The sequence below is a fragment of the Falco biarmicus genome, chromosome 3, assembly GCF_023638135.1.
Source record: "Falco biarmicus isolate bFalBia1 chromosome 3, bFalBia1.pri, whole genome shotgun sequence".
NCBI lineage: Eukaryota > Metazoa > Chordata > Aves > Falconiformes > Falconidae > Falco > Falco biarmicus.
In genome coordinates this window covers 76,666,163-76,684,913 of record NC_079290.1, presented here as the reverse complement: position 1 = coordinate 76,684,913, position 18,751 = coordinate 76,666,163, and the positions used below count along the sequence as shown (strand labels likewise).

At 41.7% G+C, this 18,751-nt stretch overlaps 1 protein-coding gene across 3 annotated transcripts in view; it reads right to left on the bottom strand.

The window, feature by feature from the left end:
- The window catches only part of TMEM245 (transmembrane protein 245), an 87,285-nt gene extending 77,325 nt beyond the window's left edge, over nucleotides 1-9,960 (bottom strand). For 2 of the 3 annotated variants that reach the window (XR_008820681.1, XM_056331102.1), the window contains exon 1: nucleotides 9,171-9,960. Coding sequence is in view for 2 of the 3 variants with exons in the window: in XM_056331102.1 (XP_056187077.1) it covers nucleotides 9,171-9,797 (627 nt within the window). In the remaining variant the exon portion in view is untranslated. The remainder of the gene's footprint in view (nucleotides 1-9,170) is intronic. The other variant, XM_056331101.1, reaches the window with a different exon arrangement.
- Between the last annotated feature and the right edge of the window lie 8,791 nt (nucleotides 9,961-18,751).

Genomic DNA, 18,751 nt, shown 5'->3' with positions numbered 1-18,751 from the left:
CAAATTCACTCACAAGGCATATTACAGCACAACTGTAATTGCAAGAGAGAACTCAGCATGAAAATGCAATCCTAACTCCCTAATGTCAGCCACACAACATCATTCCATGATAAATTTTCCAGCATCAAGCCAATTTTTCTCTTTAGCTTTTAAATTTAATAAATTTCTAATAGGAGACTCAGTAAATCAAATAAATTAAACTTTCTGATTAAAATTACACCAGAAAAGCATAATAATAGAGCATAAGCCTACATTTAACAGCCAACAAAGTGAAACATGCTGCACTACTTTTAGCCATGCATATAGCTGAACTAAAAGCTAGCATTTGAGGGTTTAGGTATTCAATAAATTTCTGTGTTGTAAGTTACAATAATTCATCAACTCTCATTTCTGAAAGCTTAGCAAATGACCCAATATTTCTTATTTCTACTGAATAGTGAGAAACAGATTATTTTAAAATAAACAAGACATCTTGCTTTGGAGATCAAGCAATAACAATCCCAAAGCCCTGTAAAAAACATATATAGTTAACTGGCTGGTGCAAGAGGTATAATTTCAGTGACACCACGGAGAAACTAGTTCTTTATCAGTTAATGTTATGGCCAAGCACTTCCCTATACTGCAAGAAATACACTGTAGAGGAACCTGGGTAGCCTACTTCCAACAATTCGTAGCTGAAAGCAACTGACAAAGCAAATTAACTTAAATTGACATGGACTAGGATTTCATCCCATACTAACTTGGCAACAGCCTACTTTTTTTTTTCCTCCTTAACTCTTTAGAAGGATGTTATATAACCTTTCCCACTGTTCTTCTGAATGGTCTCCAAAGGCTTTAGCTACACTAGAGTGTAAGAATATTAATGGCCTCTTTACTATCACATGTCCATCTCAACAACTGACATAATGGAAATAAAGAATAAAAGATACTGCCTACTTTTATTAAAATTAAGCTACTGTAATTACTGCACTGAAACTAGAGTGGATACAAATTCCATGCTAAACCAAATTGCCTATTTCTCACATCTCCTTTGCACTTCGTAGCATCCCTCACAAACTGAACAAAATGTTGTCTCGCCTTTAGACAGATAAAGAAAAATTGCCTGCTTTCCTTTATACATAGCTGTAACTACAGTATAACTTCTTTGATTTCAGCATCCACTTTTGGGTTACAGTGGTAAATTTAAAATGCCAGATTTAGACACATCAAGGTAAGTCTGAAGGGTTTCAGTTCTCTTTAAATTGCCAATTGAAGGCAAAATTACACCACAGAAGTATGCAGCATTTTGATTTTTCTTTTAAATTTCAGTGTTGGAAAGTGTAGGATTTATCAGCATGACTGTATCACCAACGTTACTGAAAGTTTGTTTCCAGTTCCAGTTGCAAGTTGAGAGAATTTGAAAATCTGTGACACTTGTTTTGGCTTTGGCATCATTTCTTAAGAATGAACTCTTTCTTACTACTCAGCTCTTTGCAACATTTATATTGATTTATACTGAAGGATGGAATTCTTTATTTACACAGTTCACTCCCTTTTTTTTTTCTCCTATCAGCAAGTTAATCTCTACAGGAGAGGTTTTACAGATGAGCTCATTTAACAGCTCACTGCTACTGGAAGTGGCAGTTCATTCCCTTCCACCGCCAGTCAGACAGTCCCACATCTGCTGCACACCAGCTCCAACATTCACGGAGCTAGCTCAAGCTCCCTACATTGATAAAAAAACTATCCAGAAAAAAAGCAAATGAAAAAAACTAAACAAGAGTTTAAGATCTAATTCAGTTACAGCTAAACCAGCTCACACAGGTAAGATGGGCACCAACAAGGCAACTGAAGCATATGTCACAAATGGGGTAAGCAAGAACAGCTCTTCACTGGTAGCAAAGCTTCCAAACAACCCAGCCTTCAATGGAATATTGCCCCAACAACTCAACAGCCAGCAGCAAACACATTTCCTACCTGCTTCATGTAAACCACTCCACGGTAAACATAACAGGGAAGACTGAGTAGAATAACCAACAGCTTCTTTCGATATGTGCCCTGACAACCTTCCAAAAGCTTCAGTTTTTAACAAGTCAAGACCTACCAAATGGTATTGTTTCAAATCTTTCATTTTCTAGTTGTAGCTCTAACTTCTCCCTTTGCCATTTTAAAGTCTTTTTTTCCAGGCTCCTCCTTCCCACTTGGAAATCATACAGCAAAGTTTTTTATGGTTTGGTTTGTTGTGCTGTTTGGGTTTTTTTTAATTCAGATTTAAAACTGTTTGACAAAACTATGTATTCAATTCCATTTCCTATTTTCCAGTTTGTTTCAGGGTTTGAATAAAAAGTCTTATTTTACCATTTCCCTTTAACACGTAAAAATAAAGTTTTCATTTGGAAATAGAGATTTTCTATTGTAAGAAAAACTAATGAAAAACCTTAAAAACATTGACCAAACATTCACATGCCACTTTCTCAAATTTTTAAAACAGTGCTGCACTGAGTGAAGCTGGTTGAAGACGTGAAGACAGTCGTTCATTATTTCTACCTCTTTCTCCTCAGTGGTGATGCAGGCTGGCGAAGGAAAACAAACCCATGGCAGAAGTTCAGCAGAGCAGTGTTGGACTTGAAAAATGAAGTGACACAAGGCATTAAACGCATCAATAAAAGCCAAACTGTGCTTGCCATTGTGAACATCAGAGTGTTTTCCTTATCTGTCTGTTCATTTGAAAAAGTTTTCTAAACAATAAAAAAAGACAATAAAGGGACAGGCGAGGACTTACAAAAATGTCATTCTGATTCCAGTTTTCAGAACCAAAATTAATTCCATGTGGCTTTACTGTATATTCCTTATTACACAAGAGGAAATATCCTGTGATGTGCAGAGTTTTGCAGAATGAAGAAAGTGTAATTGCCTTTCATTTAGCATGGAGACAGTCTTTGCCAAACAGATAGAAAACCAGGAAAAAAAACAAACCCAACTGATCACACCTACAACACTAATGCCCACCTCAGAGCAAACTCAACCACCTCTTCCCCGCATTAAGGGGGCTGTCATTTACCTAAGCTGGTAAATGACATCCTGATTTTTTTTTTTCTAAGTGAACACAAGTAAAGGATAAACCTGACAAGACTGGGTTATTCCTTCTCCTAAGTCCAAACGACTAGAACAGCATACCTTTCTGTTTCTTCTAGAACCCCCAACTGTGAAACATATCCATGTAGGTATGCCTGGCATTAACACACGCAGACTGCTAAACCATGTGAAACATATCCATGTAGGTATTCCTGGCATTAACACACGCAGACTGCTAAACCATGTCAAACAGAAACCTAGTGTTTACTGAGACCACCCCTTTTTGAAGGGACAAAAGTATGAGCCTATAACTAGAAACTTGGGGCAGAGGGGAACTGATCATCGAAAATCAATACTGCCATACACAGGTTAAAAGTATTTTTGATGTGCCCTGAAACATTTCCTACACTGTGAATTAAAGGAAATCTATTACATCTAAGATACCCAGAAGACTGCAGCTATAGATGTTGAAAATGGTTCTTCTTCAGTTCACTTTTCCTGTCTTAATACAAGTTATTTATGAGAAACTCCGTTAATAAAAATGCTATTGAGACAAGATTCACTTGTGGAAACAGGCTTTTCAAAGCACATAAAATTCTCTCCCTGCAGACAGAGTACCACTCCTCTGACATGCTTCATGATGACACTTTCTTAAGAGATGGTTCCTCAAACAACGGAACTTCTTTACCTTCTCGCTTTATTATACAGAACACAGTTCAAATTTTGCTGGACAGTTCCGTAACAATCATTCCTTTCAGAGGTCGTAGAAAATGTAGTATCACTGTGTTCAAAAATTTAAATACCAAAAAATAATTAACATAATGTAGTATAGATCATTAGGCTCAAGGCTAGAATCAGCTTAATGCCTGAGGCTGCAGTTCCTGTGTATAAATCTAAACAAGCTCCTAAGCCTTTTCAAGAACACATCACACAGCAGATTCTCCCAAAACTGAAGGTGGGTGTGGAAGGGAAAAACAAAAGCAGAAAAAAACCCTACTATCAACTCAGTCTTTCCCTGCCCCTCCCCATCATGTTTTTAAATAGGCCACATGTGGTCTCTACACAGTTTATCTCTAAACCAAAACCTGTGGTTTTGGTAAGAGGTGTTTACAATCAGTACATGGCTGTATGATTTATAAGCTATAAGACCAAATAATGAAAGGATTACTATAATCAGCAGAAAGAATACTTAAGGGCTTTTTCAGGTGGTTGTTTTTTGGTGGGTTTTTTTAAGCTGGATAGATTTAGGAACCTAAATTTCTTATTACAGAGCAAGCCTGCTCTAAGCTGGGGGGACCTACCTGAAACACTCAAAAAATAGAAATTATATACACCTCAAAAATCAGAACTGTGTTTTTATCATTTATAGTTAATCCAATATTATAGTCAAGCTTACCCCCTTCCTTTGCTAGAAGGGAAATTGCCCCATCAGGTGAACTTGACAAAATGTAGATGCTTTTTTGCCTCCACGGGTGATATTCAATAGCACTGTGGAAGACAAGCATCTTGGAGCCTGTGACCCAAAACATTTGCCAAGGAGCACGTTTGAGAATTTCAGTCTGCAAGGGTTAGTTTAGGGACTGCTGACATCTAGTGCCAACACAGATGGAGGGTTCCCTGACTGATGTCTTTGATAGCTTCCCTGACAGGGAGCAGACAGTCCACTAGCCAAAACAAACACCTACTTTGACCATATTCCAATGCAGTGGTCACAGCAAATGGTGTTTCCAGATTTGCCCAGCACCGCAGTGAGAAAAAGATTGATTAGGTCCTCTAATTGCATGCTAACCGCTAGAACATGAGTTGTACCTAGCACAGTTAGAAATACAAAAACAGACTGACACACACATATGAGTACATAGTTCTGATCCTGACCAATAGCTGTGACAAACCAAGGAAGAAAGACTGGCCAGCAGAAAAAGATTTTGACAGCCCCATAACCAAGTTCACTCCAGATAATTCTGCCAATTATATCATATTTAATTTACTAAAATGAACTTCAGAGTCAATGTAAAGCAGCTGTGTAATTTATGTCACCTGCCAGGATCTACAAACTAACCATTTTCTAAATAAATATGAGCATGTGAACCCTACCAAAAATAAAAAAAGAAAATACAACCAATACAGCTGGCATTTCCTGTATAGTACTCTAAGTGTAAAACATCAGGCTAAATGGAACTCTTGCAATAAAGCAGAAGAGTTTCCTGTACCTTAGATACGGCACCAGATACAAGCATACCTCCTATAAAACTAGGATGACAAGACAGTCCAAGTTTAGTCTTCAGAAGGTATGCTAACTGCAAGTGTAACCACATTGAAATTGTCAGAGCAGATAAACATGTAAGGGTATATTATGCCTGCTATGAGATAAACTCTCCCTTCCTACAAAAAAAAAAAATATACAGAAAAATGTTCACCTTCCCTATTATCTGTGAAGTTCATGTAGAGTGCATGTCCTCTACGTAAGACTTCTAAAACAACCCTAGAGAAGGTCGGAATCAGAGCAAGGAACTCATCTAGAATTTATAACCAGCTCCTAGCTTTAAGGCCCAGAAGCATACTACATTTCTTGAGCAAGTTTCTTCAAAGATATTGCAAGAACTGTAAAGCAGAAAGGGAAAGAAAAGGAGACCGTGGGAACGAGATGCTTGTAGAATAGCTTAAGATCTTGAAGTTTTTCTTCAATGCAGTGTTTTGCAATCACCTATCAAACGGTCCTATCATGGAGGTAGCTAGGATTCCCAGTTCCTAAACTGCAGGTGTGACTGAAGAACCACAGACAGGAATATAGCTATTTCCAAACCTTAATTCATCAACACCATGAATGGCTTTCCTAGATTTGAAGACAACAGTACAAGAAAGCTCAGTAACACACTGGTGCCAAGATAACAGTTTACCATGTCATTATCACATGCAATTGCTGTATTTTGAGAACATTTCTTTCTGGAACTTAAAAGAATGTCTGTCTGTTTCATGGCCTAGTAGATACCATAAAAATACCTTTAGTTAGAGAACACCAAATTGGTACCCAAAAACCTCATAGTTGTTCTCAGTCAAATTCTAATGATAGGCATCTTCTCACTTCTCTCATACAGCAGAAGGAATGAGAAAGGGAAATGACAACTGTGCATGTTTTTCCCCTCTGTAAGCAGCAGTGCCATCCAGGTGGGGCAAAGTTCCAAACAAGAACAAATACATTGTACACCTCTGCAGCCCAAGGCAGGCTCACTGGTACCTGGAGCACAGACATTCATAGCTCAAAAGATTAAACTTACCACAAACAACTGCACTATGCTAGTCAGATACTAGTCTCACACTTAAAACAAACCATGCTTGCTTGTCTTTTTCATGCTTTTAGTAAATTCTATATCGTATTCTTGGCAAAAAAATATTTCTTGCTAAGGGGAAAATCTACTTATATTAATAACATTACTGCATATTAAAGTATTTTGAAACACAGAAATCTAGATTGGCTTAGTGGGCTGCTAAAAGAAACAGTGCAAAAAATGGAATTACCATTACTTCTGCATATCACATAGAGTATCTACAAACAAAAATAGTTATAATCTTCATGCAAGATAAGATACAGAAGAAACCGTGAAGGATTCACATCCCAGAGAAGTACAATGGAGCAAACTGACTTGTGACAACCAAAATTCCTGTGCAACTAACAACAGAACTTATGCATGAAAACAGAGTCCTGCAATATAATATGGCAATTAAAGGGCTTAAAATGCTTAACCGAGGTTAAACCAGATACTACTAATGGGTCCACCTCGAGGCTCAACAGCACGAAGAAAATTAAACTATCCTGCTACAGGTCTGAGATAATAAATATTAATTAACAGCAACATTCAAAAAAACTGGACTAGGTTAAGGTTATTTACAAAGGGAAGTCCAGTTTCTTTCTCATCTAGCACCCCAGAAAGAGACACCGGCAGCTTCCTTAAAAAACTACTGTAACTGGTTTGCTTAAGGACATCTGTGGTCAGTTTGACACAAACCCAAAATCTTCCCAAGGAACTCAGGTCTGAAGAGTTCTGGGAGCTTACTACCTTTTGCCCAGTTAAAATCTTACAGCACTTCAATGAACACAAGTATCACATCAGAAACATTAGTGCAAAACAGAAGTATCAGGCACTGCTAACCGAAACTGCACTGAGCGTGCACATAGACCAGTGCATTACAACCATAGTTACGAGGTTAAATCAGTGCAGCTTCCTTTAGTACCCATATACTCACCCCATGTAAGCATAGCTTAATTAACAAAGTTTGAATAAAGGCCTGGACTTAGCCAAGTCAGTTAGTGTAGTAATATTGCTGATCTGTTAAAAATAAAACAGGCCAATGCAAAGGAAAGTAAACTTTATGACAACTAATCAAATCTTCCCACCAGTATCAAGCCATGCTTAGATTCTTGTACCTCTCAGCTGAAGGTAAAGATGGTTGGGTTGTATCTTGCCTCTTCATAAAAACAGAGAGCATGTCTCTGTCTGTCTACTCAGTCTTAATTATACTTCTGAAGACAAAACACACCAGAAACAGATCTCCCCTGACACTTTCCAGCATATGACATCTCAGAATAGATAGCCAAGAAAATCTCTTCTTCCAATGTTTACCTTCGAGTGACAAAACACATTCTCCACTCCATCCTATTTATACTAGAAAAAGCTCAAAGTGTCCTTTGTCAGAGCATTCAGGAAAGCTCTTGCTTCTGGTACACACCTCCAAAGTTTTGTTTGAGATACCAGCATGCACCAGCTCCACTAAGGGAATAAAACTATATTCAAAGAACATGTGTAATTCAAAATCAGAAGCCTGCACAAGCTTGTTAGTTTGTTGGGCGACTTTTCTTGACAGTTTCTCTCTCTTGTCCACATAAAATCAGTTTTAGGTAGTTCTTCAGTTTTATCTCCACATATAAAACCACTAAACCAAATGTGTATGTCATTCTCCACTCAAGGGGGAGGCATCGTTTTGTTTGTTTAAAAAACTAGAGCAGCTTAAAAAAAATAACAAATCCTTGACACCAGGCAATTTGAGCATGCCTATTGTGCATCAGTATTTAATAAAAGTACAACTTACTGTTCCTTCTGTGCTTTCACATATCCATTTACTTAAGATATAATTAAAAGTGCAAAACCCACTACATAACGAAGTGAAAATGAGTTCTGCCGGAGGTTTTAACTAGTTTACCTACTGAAGACAACAACCGGGGAGTGTAGTCTGCCAGAATCTTTATTACCTTAAATAACATCGCTAAATTAAACAGCTTCACTTTTCAACGTTCAAACTGTTTGCATCGTTTGATACATTAAAAAGAAAAAAAAAATACACTGAGAGACAAGCCTTAAGGTGCCATCCCCCCCCCAAGTTAACTACTCGCGGAGCTGAGCTGCTACTTCACAACACTTACTACACATTTCACACCTCCACAGGAGTCGGTGCTTGCTCAGCACCTCACCTGAATTACCTCAGGCTTCACAGCACCCCAGCACCGCGCAGGACTGAACTGGACGGGACACAGCGACCGAGGCAAGGCTTCTGCTCCAGCTGCACCCACGTGATGACAAAGGACACTTCCCCGCGCCCCGGGTTACAGCACAGGAGCTTTTCCCCAAGTTACTTCACACCCGGTTTCCACAGCGCAGGTCGGCTGTGCCCCGGTACCCCCGTGCCCGCCCCGGGGCTGTGCGCCCCCGCGCCCCAAGTCGCACCCACGTGCTGCCAGGGGAGTTTCTGCCTTCTGCAGCGCAATAAAATACAAGTTTCTAAAAAATAACGAAAAGGCGCGGCGGTGACTTCAAACAGCCGCCTCACCTCCGGGTCCGCCACCTTCCCGCCCAGGCAGCCCCCCCTCCCAACCCCGCCGCGCAACAAGTGAGATGGCGGCCCGCGGCGCCGGCCCCCAGAGCAGCCACGGGCCGCCGGGCGGGCAGGCGGAGGGCGGGTGCCGCGGCCCGCCAGAGCAGGAGGGAGGCCGGGGGCACATCGCGCCCCGGCCCGGCGGGCCCCCTACCCCCGGGGCGGGGAGGGGGAAAGTGGCGCCCACCACCGCCCCCCCAGAGGAGCCCGGCCGCCGCCGAAGCCCCTTCCCGCCCGAGGCGGGCACTCACCCACTGGCTGCTGAAGTAGTCCAGCCCCTGGCAGATGAGGCGGGCGGCTTGGGCCAGCAGCACCTGCACGCCCAGGGAGCTGCCCAGGCAGTACAGCCCGTAGAGCAGGGGCCCGCCGGCGCCCAGCAGCAGCAGGAGCCGCCGCCGCCGCAGCACCTGCTCGCCCAGCGCTTCCACCCCGTAGTTGGCGAAGCAGATGGGGAGGAGGAGGGCGGCCAGCAGGACGGGCGTGCGGGAACGGTGCAGGCGGCCGAGCCAGCGGCGGCCCAGCGCCGTCAGGGAGCTCTTGAAGGGGTGCAGGAAGGTGCCGCAGAGCACGGCCCAGAGCAGCGGCCGCAGGAAGGCCTCCAGGATGAAGTAGACCAGGACGGCGGCGCCGCAGCAGAGCCCCGCGAAGAGCAGCGCCCCGGTGTTGTAGAAGGCCTGCTTGATCGGCTTCTCCAGCCGCGGCAGCGACATTCCCGCCGCCCCGCCCGGGCCGCCCACCGGCAGCCGCGGCATGGCCGCCGCCGCGCCCTCCGCCCCGGCGGCACCCGCGCTGGGGGAGCCGCCCGGCCGCCGCTTCTGCTCCGGCGAGCCCGGAGGGACGGCGGCCGGAGCCGCCGGGGGCTCTCCGCTGTCAGCCATGGCGCCCGCTCCCTCCCGCGCAGCGCCGGCCGCGGCTCCGGACGCCGCTGCCAGGGAGCGACGCGCAGCTGCCGCCGCCGCCACGGGCGAGGGCGCGGAGGTGGCCGGGGCTGCCGGGGACTGTAGTGCCGCCGCCAGGGCTCCGGGCACGGGCGTGCGCCCAGCCCGGCAGGGAAGGGGAGGCGCCGGTGGCGAAGCGTTCTGGGAAATGTAGTTCTGCGCAGGGAGTGCCGGCGGCCGCGCCCCCCGCACGGCGGTGGGGCCTGCCGGGGCGGCGGGGGGCTGTCCCGGCACTCCGTTATCCCGCCCCCGCCGCTGCCGGCACCGCCGAGCGCGGGCCGAGGCTTCCGGCGCCCGCGTTACCCTCGCTGAAGGCGCCGGCCGAGGGCTGGCCCTTGGGGAGCTCAGTAGCTCGTTTCGCGTCCTGGTCCCCATCCCGGCGGCACAGCCCTGTCTCGGCTCCGTTAAGCGCTCCCGCTCCCACTGCTGCTTTAGTCTCTGGAAGCAGAAAATACCCGGAAATCTGCAGTGTCATCGCAAGGGGGAGAGCAGGGCTGGTTAGACCAGCTGGAGAATTTTGCCTTGTCTGAACACGTTCTGGCATCAAATTATTTAACAAGGAAACCTCTGCGCTTTTACTGGGAATTAGCCCCACTGTAGTTGTTCTGCCTGGTTATTTAGACCTGATGTTTGTGACATTATTTTGCATATTTTTTTATTATTTTTTTTTTGCAAATGTTCTAGAGAGGAGCTAATTTCCTGCATCTGGCATACACCAGACCCCTGTATCCACGCAGGAGGGTGACAGCTAACATTTTACAGGTGGTCTAAATGCCCCTATAAATAAACATGCTTGGCCTGAGCAAATTTTGTGAGGGCTGGAATCCATGACGTTTGAACTAGCTCAGTGCTGGCACTGTGCTGCTCAAACAGTTTTCTTTCACACCTAATGCAACCCTTCAGCAGGGACTAAAGTTACTGGCAACGCTACCGTAAAGCCCCCAGCACTGGCATCTTTCCCTCTCTTCTGAACAAGAGTTGCAACATAGCTTCTACAACTTATTACAGAGGTTGCATGTAAAAAGTATATAGATATGGAAATTTGATTTTTGGTTTTGTTGTTTTGGGGGGGGTGGTTATTCTTTAGGATTTATGTAATTTCATGGTAGATGTCTGTCCACCAGGATTTTGGTGGAGCATTTCTTGCACAATGCAGATGTCTAAAGCTGAAATTACCTGGACACACATTTTAAACTTGTAAAGTGGGAATACAGCTGTTCATAGCCCAGCTTTTAAACAAAACAACAGAAAGAAAACAATCTATAGGTGAAACCTATCCCTATCACCATCCCAAGCAGAAAAGGTAAAGGTTTTTCCACACTCTTCCGGTAACTCTTTTCCACCCTACAGCTGTAGGTGGGGCTGGGCCCAGCGGGTTTCCTAGAGCTTTTGAACTGCAGTCCCGACTTGTCCACGCTGCAAAGCCTTCCCTGCCGTGCTTTTGAAGGTCCCTCCTGGCTGCTGCAGCTCCTTGTTTTCCTTTGCTGAATAGATCACATGTAGGTTCGACAAAGGGCTTTAATTTCATGCAGCAGAGGTATTTATAGACCCACAGGTACCTCGTTTGATCCGGACAGTCGTGAGCCATTACAAGCAGTTTTCCATATGAGAAGCTTCTATTACACCTTAAAACAATACTGTCACTCACTGCTCTTCGGTCAGACAGATCTGCCTCCTGGCGGGGTGTTGAAATAGGTAGAAGTATTCGTTGCTACCTGAAACTTTTTTTCCTTCAGCTCCTGCACAGCAGAGGAAGCATGCCAAAAAGATACTCTAATGGCTCATTATAATACATTTGTTGCATTAAAGTTCAATTAGCAGGTGTCAATTAAGATTTACATGGGTGGCGGGGGGGGTGGGGGGAGTGGAGTTGGGAGCACGAATCCTTCTGTTAGGTAAACAGAGATGCTGGCAAATCTAGTCTTCATAGGCACATCTTTATTCCTTTGATTTTTTTTTTTTAACAGGCTCTGGCAGTCATGTTCTTCAGGAACAGAAATTAATATCACCTCTTTGACTTGAGTGAAGCTATAAATACTGATTTACATAAGCTGAGGATTTGTTCCCTCCTCTAGGAAACATTTCCTTTCCATTTCTGTTCCACTATTCATTATAAGCAACTAAACTTATTTCTGTTATAGAAATAAAATTAAAAAATACCCAAACCACAAACAACAAAACCACGATGCAATAAAATAAAGATTTCTAACTCATGTCTTACTACAACACAAACACTTAAGAACAGGGACACAGCCATAAACATTAGAAAACAATCTCTGAGGTGACAGCTGAGAGAGGATGTATGATATTCACAAGACATACCTCAAGCTATGAAAACTGAATTCCACAACAGATACCAAACAGTGACTGCAGCCTTAACAGCTGGTTTTGTTTAAGATCTGAAATGTTATGTGATTTTTAGATTAGATACCCATTTAGGTATAAATTGCACTAATACATTGTGGTTTAGGCATTTTTATGGCCATAGATAAGTAGTGCACCTCAGGATCCTATATTACCAGAAATTCTCCAACAGTCTTTTTGCAAGTAATTCTTCAGGGGTGAAAAGGACAGCAAAGGAATGCTTTTGTGTCAATGTAGAAAACATGTATGTGCCCAAAAGTACACATGGCAAGTATTAATAGTCCTTGGTGCTCTCCCCTATAGAGGAAAATATAAGAAAAGGTATTCCCTATTAAGAGAGAAGCTTGTAACTTCTGTCTGCTGCTACACTGGCACCCATGATTTTGCGCATGGAACTGAATCTTTTTGAGTCTCCTTCCAGAGATCCCAGGCACCTCTATTTCTTATTTACTCAACATGCAATGAACGCATCCCCAAGGTACAAGCTGCCTTACATGTGATACCTAAATACTCAAAATACTGGGTACTGAGGTGGCCATGAAGCAGAGAAAACAGACAGCGCTGACAATAGCAAGTTAATAATGATTTATACCTGAAATAACTACACGTAACTATGAAATAACTCAGTAATGAAGCCACAAGGTGTCAGCACTGGCCTGTGTATTAAGGAAATAACTCACTATACCTGCTAGAGACACTTTTTGTTTGTTTTAACCTGTGTTACTGAACATTTGTGAACATCCAGTAGAGGTTAATCACACTTCATTAATTCACTTCAGTTTAATGACAAAGTCATATCCTCTTCAGGTGAATGAAAAATACTCAGCATAAACTACTATCGTTGCAACAGTAGCAGAACCAAAGAAAGAAATACATAATCTTTAAATTTCAGTCATTGTTGAGGTCATTGGCACATACATTTGAATTTTGGGCTAAAGAAAGAAAATCCTTTATGCAAATCAACTGCTAAAATGAGATGACTCCAAATTAAATGCCATTTGCAAAATAGGGGTAAAATGAAGACCAGCTCTTAGGAACACCAGCTCTGGTTGTACCCAGTGATTATAGCAGTGACTGACTTTACTGCAGAAACTTCGTTCAGTATCTTAAAGTACATGGCATTATCAGCAGTGCTATACTTGAATGATTCATATAGAAGACTATGACTCTTGTTCAGTTAACAAGGGGAACGAAATGCATGGTTGTAAGGCAAAGCAGTCGGTAGCATTAACACAGAGTTGTTCACTCAGTGGACTCGCATGCAAAACAGCACCAGGAAGACCTTGGGAGGACAAAATCCAGAGCACTGTCTTGCAGGGTTAGCCCATGAACAAGAGTTGGACATACAGAGATCCAAGTAACAAGAACATTTTGGCCTCAGTCAAGTTTGTGACGAAATGGCTTACCAACCTGTCAAGTGTCATGTGGCAGAAGACAAACAGAATATAATATAAGGCCTTCTACTGAGTATATTTAAGGCCTTTATTGACCATGGTCACTTGGATAGTGTGCAAGTAGCTGACACACATGAGATTCATTCTTTCTTGCAGCCTGCAACTACAGGGCAGCAATACTACAAACAAAACAAACAGAGCACACAGTGTAAAAAGTACATTTCTTGGTGCCTTGAGGCAACTTTTTGCAGTACACCACCAAGGAGCTAAAACAGCTGCTCAGACCTGAGAGATCTCAGAAATTGAAGCATCCCTGTTGGAGAGACTTCTACAGCTGCTTTTGCTTGCTGAGTATCACGGGACTTCCTCCTCTCTATTGCCAATCTCTAATATAATTTCATTTTCTTCTTTTCTGCAAAAGCCTGTTGTGACTGCTTCAGGAGTGACTCTGCCTGGCCAAGCAACAGGGCAGCAATGCCAGCAAGTAAAGAACACCCAGATTTGTTACATTGGCAACGTGATGATAGTTGCATCCAATAGGTTACAAAAACACAGCACAGAGATTACCACAGGAACCTCTACATTCTACTTACTTATAGTAAGTGACAATTGGGTTAATACTTTATTAAAATACAGATGATTACATTTATTTACAGCTTCACTGTTATTCAGATGGTGAAAAAGAAAAAAAAATATGTAGTCCCCCACATCTGTTAATTTGCTCCTGTGACCAGCCTCATTGACTTAAATGGAATTACTCAGGGTAATAAATTTAAGCCCATGGCACAGGATGGAGTTGTTAACACAAGGCAGCAGCAGCAGCAACTTCTTTAGCCTCACAGAGATTTTTATTTTTCCCCTTTTACAAATGCCATACCACACATTTTCTTAAACTAAAAAGGCATTTATTGTAACAGGTTTATAAATATTGTTGTCTGTCACTGTCGAATAGCTAACAAGGCTCACTTGAACACCAACATGTAGTATAAAACACACATTACAAAGCAACATTTTAGGGCATGCACTGATTGTAAAGTAGTCCCGTAGATAACCATGATTTCATTATGTATTCATTCAGTGTTATTTTCCTGAAAAGACTAGTGCATAAATACAAAGAATTTGGAGGATTACTTCTGGACTACGAAACCCCAGTTCTGCACTCCTATCCAACCAAATGCTCATTGACTTCACGTGGGTGCTAGGTACTGGCATACAGAACAGAGCCTAGCATAAAGAATGCAGAACACCAATTAACAATATAGTTACAAGTTGCTTATTTGTACATTTTCTCTATGTATTAATCTTGAGAATGCTGAACAAAGTCAAAAGTTAAGAGGTGACATTTCAGCTTCAACCACTGCACTTCATGTAATACAAAACAAGTAGCAAGAGTTAACATAGTTGCAACAGCCTGCTTACTTGCAAAGAGTTTAAAGCAAACCAGACCTCCGAACACATTAATCAGAAATACAAAGGCATACTAGGCATCTGTTTTAACCTAAACAGAAGTCATGCTGCTTCAAATATGCTAACAAAATATATTTTGCCTAAATAAAGGCTGGGACATCACACACAAATATTAGGGCCCCACCATTTCATTTTTCTAATGAGTTAATAGGTTTGGGAATTTCATCTTTGAATCTGTGTCAGGACTTGAATGAATCTTCAAGTTTTAGAGAGTATCTATTGTGGTAGTTTTTACTAAGTCAAAGTTTATCGTTGGTTTCATCTCACCAACTGAAAAACTGAAGAAGTAGTAATTGCTTTGTACATGAACAGTCCAATATTTCAGAAGCAAGTATCGTATTTTAGGCTTAAATAATAAGGTTTTTTTCCTCCTAGATTTAAATATGGCATCTGTGCTTCCTTTCCGATTATCCTAATACCCTATATGACAATATTTTCTTGACTTATTGAATTTATCTTTGCTTTATCTTGTCTCGAAAAACAATTAAAATAATACTGTAAAAAGACTAATGTGAAGCTAATTTTTATACTGAAGAAGGTGACAGAAGGTTAGTATATAAAAACTGCAAACATAATACCCTAGCACTTAATATTTCAGGTTTCTATATATTCTTTTGGATCATTCTGCCTCCCAAAAAATCAGCTAGGAGTCACAGAACATGTAGGATTCTGTGTTTTGTCTTCTTTTGTCTCCAAAGCAGAGTCTAGCCTTCTGTTTTTAAACTCCCTTATACAGTTCTTAGACTTACACACACACACAAATACCTTCAGCAAAATTACACTGCCTAAATATTAATTCTTGGGAAAATATTTTTGATTTGCAGATGTTGTGAGAAATCCGCAAGAATATTTGCATTCCTTGGCACACAACTGAAGTGTTCCTTTATTTAGTCTTCTACTAATACCATATTATGAAACTGAACTGAATGTCTAGGCTTAAGAAAGATGTGAAACTAAATTAGGCAACATGTTGCAATCACTAGTTGCCATAAAATGTTCTCTGCTGCAAGTAGGCATTGGAGCCATAAAAGACTTGCAGCTGTTCGGCACTTTTAAAAAATCCAATTACTACTTTAAAAATGTAAACATGAATCTGAGTATCATTTAGACACAGCTCAGAAAAGTACCGCTATCAGGTAATTCTGTAACACTCTAGTCTAGAAAGAGCACAACACTTTTACAAAAAGTTTCCTAAGAGCGCCACACAAAAGTTCACCTTGTAAGGACATTCCTAAATAGCCTCTAATTGCAGATCAAAACGAGCCTAAACGGAGCAGCAGCTGTTCTAAATATGGTATGTGAAGTCCTGCACACGTTGGTTTGAAAGAACATTCCTACTTAGATAACACAGAAGTAGGGCAAAAGCAGTTGTGAGTGCCTATGAAGCTGTGTCAGGGGAAGTTCTGATTGGACATAATGGAAAAGGTTCTTCACTAAGAGGGTGGTCAGTCACTGGAACAGACTCCCCGGGGAGGTGGTCATGGCACCAAGCATGTCAAGAGTTCCAGAAGCATCTGGATGACACTCTTAGTCATATGGGTTAGTTTTACGTAGTCCTGTGAGGAGCAAGGGGTTGGACTTGATGATGGGTCCCTTCCAATCTGAGATATTCTATGAGTGCAATTCAAGCTACTTAGCAATCCAAGGAGAAAAAAAAAAATTAAAATCTGCCCCTTTCCTTACAGCAGATTCATTGCTGTTGCCAAGTCAAATCACAGATTTTTCAAAGCAAGTAATCTTTTAAGTCTGCTTTTTCACACCTATCAACTCCACAAGCTGCACACGTCCTCCTTGACATTTCAAAATTACACTGGTTTTGCTTCACTATCTGAGCCCAAATTAGATAAGTTAAATAACCAAGTTCAAGGATATAATTTTACCAAACCCACTGTAAAAATTAAAAAAAGAAAAAGGAAGTTACCAAAATTATTATTTCATACTAATAAAACAGGTTTATGAAAGGGAAGGTTTACCTAGATCTTATTCTGTACCTGCAAAAATCAGATACCTCAACATAAATTACACAGAAATAACTAGATATGAAAAAAGATGTGAAAAATTGACATATGGTGCAAAAAAAAATCTTTTCTTTTGATTAGTTTTTGTGCTCAGGAAATCAGAATTTTCTTTAAAGCCTTCCAGTCAGATCCATGTCTATGCTGGACAGGTTGTGGGACAGCTGCATTAGGCCCTAACACACTAGTACAGAAATACTGATGATGAAATTTTAATTAAAGGAAATAGATAAATGTAAAATGAAAGCTATGAAGATTTAGAGCCCCCATCTTTTGATACTCAAACTGCCCCAAGAAGACAGTTTGTAAAATGGCCAGTGAGCAGGTGCTTCCCACAGCAGCCAATGCCACTACTGCCTACAGGGTCTTGACAGGTTTTCATACCTCTGAAGGTGAGGTCAAGCCTCTACCTCTTACCTTGGGTTCTGATGGGAGTACGTATCTTGTGGCATAGTCTGACCTTGTGCCCACATCAGCCCTTACACAGCTAGGACCTGCATAAAAGCTAAATTCTCATTAGAGTCACTCCGTTCCTTCTGTTCACATCAAGTAAGTTACTTGTGATTAAGAGTCCAGATGTGCTCTGCCACACGCAGACTCATGCAAAAATAGGAAGTATGCCAAAATGTTAGCCCTTCCTTGTCATTCAGCCTTACTACCAGTCTTTCCATTCTTCTGTCCCAAACTACTTGAGGTCACCAATGACCCACTGTGTAACATTCAAGCAGACTGCTTTACCTGTTCATTACACACTGTGGAGTCAGGGTTGAAATAGAGGATGCTAATTCTTATGAGTTATGCACATACACAACTCCATGAAACAGTGAAACAACTGTAATATTTAAACATGTTTCCACTTCTATCATAAATCTAAGGCTCTATACAAAGTTATACGTTGTAGAAAATATTAGCACTCTCACAACAGTTATCTCTGAAAATAAGTGATATCAGACCTTTTGTAATTCTCTGAAACACATTTCCTGCTCCTAAAGATATTACCCAATACTTTTGTTTGGGGAAACTCTTTGGAGATGTTAAAAAAAAAAATAAAAGGGTAAGGGGGGAGTATGCCTGCTACATATCGGTGTGGCAAACCCATGAAAACATAGAGTCATAATAATGCAACTTAATGCTACTAAAAGTTATGAATTTTGTGTATAAGCTTTAATTTTGCCTCTAGAGTATGGCATGGTACTAACTTCCAGTGGACCCAGGAGAGATCACAAAGACCAGACAGAGGATCTGTTCTCTAAGAGGATAATAATTTGCTTCTCTGCGTATGTCTGATGCATTGGAGGGATGGGAAAATGAGGACAAGACAGACAAAAAAAAGGGAGGCCAGTGTCTTCCCTTAGAGCAGTCATTTAGTTACAGATTTACTCACAGAACTGGAGTATCATCAATGACACAGATTTCTAATTGTAACATAGATAATGACAGCTGTGTGTCAGTCCTCCTTACCTACTAACTCCTCTTCACAGCTGGGCTAAGACTTCTCAGGATCACCTTGCTAAATAGCATAAGGCATCTGTGAAAACATGCACAGGACATAGGCTACTGACAAGGATCACAGTACTTTTTGGAGGAAGACTAGAACACCATCCACAGTTCAGCAAAAAAAATCAGAACGCTTTGGTATGGAGGGGATCTTACA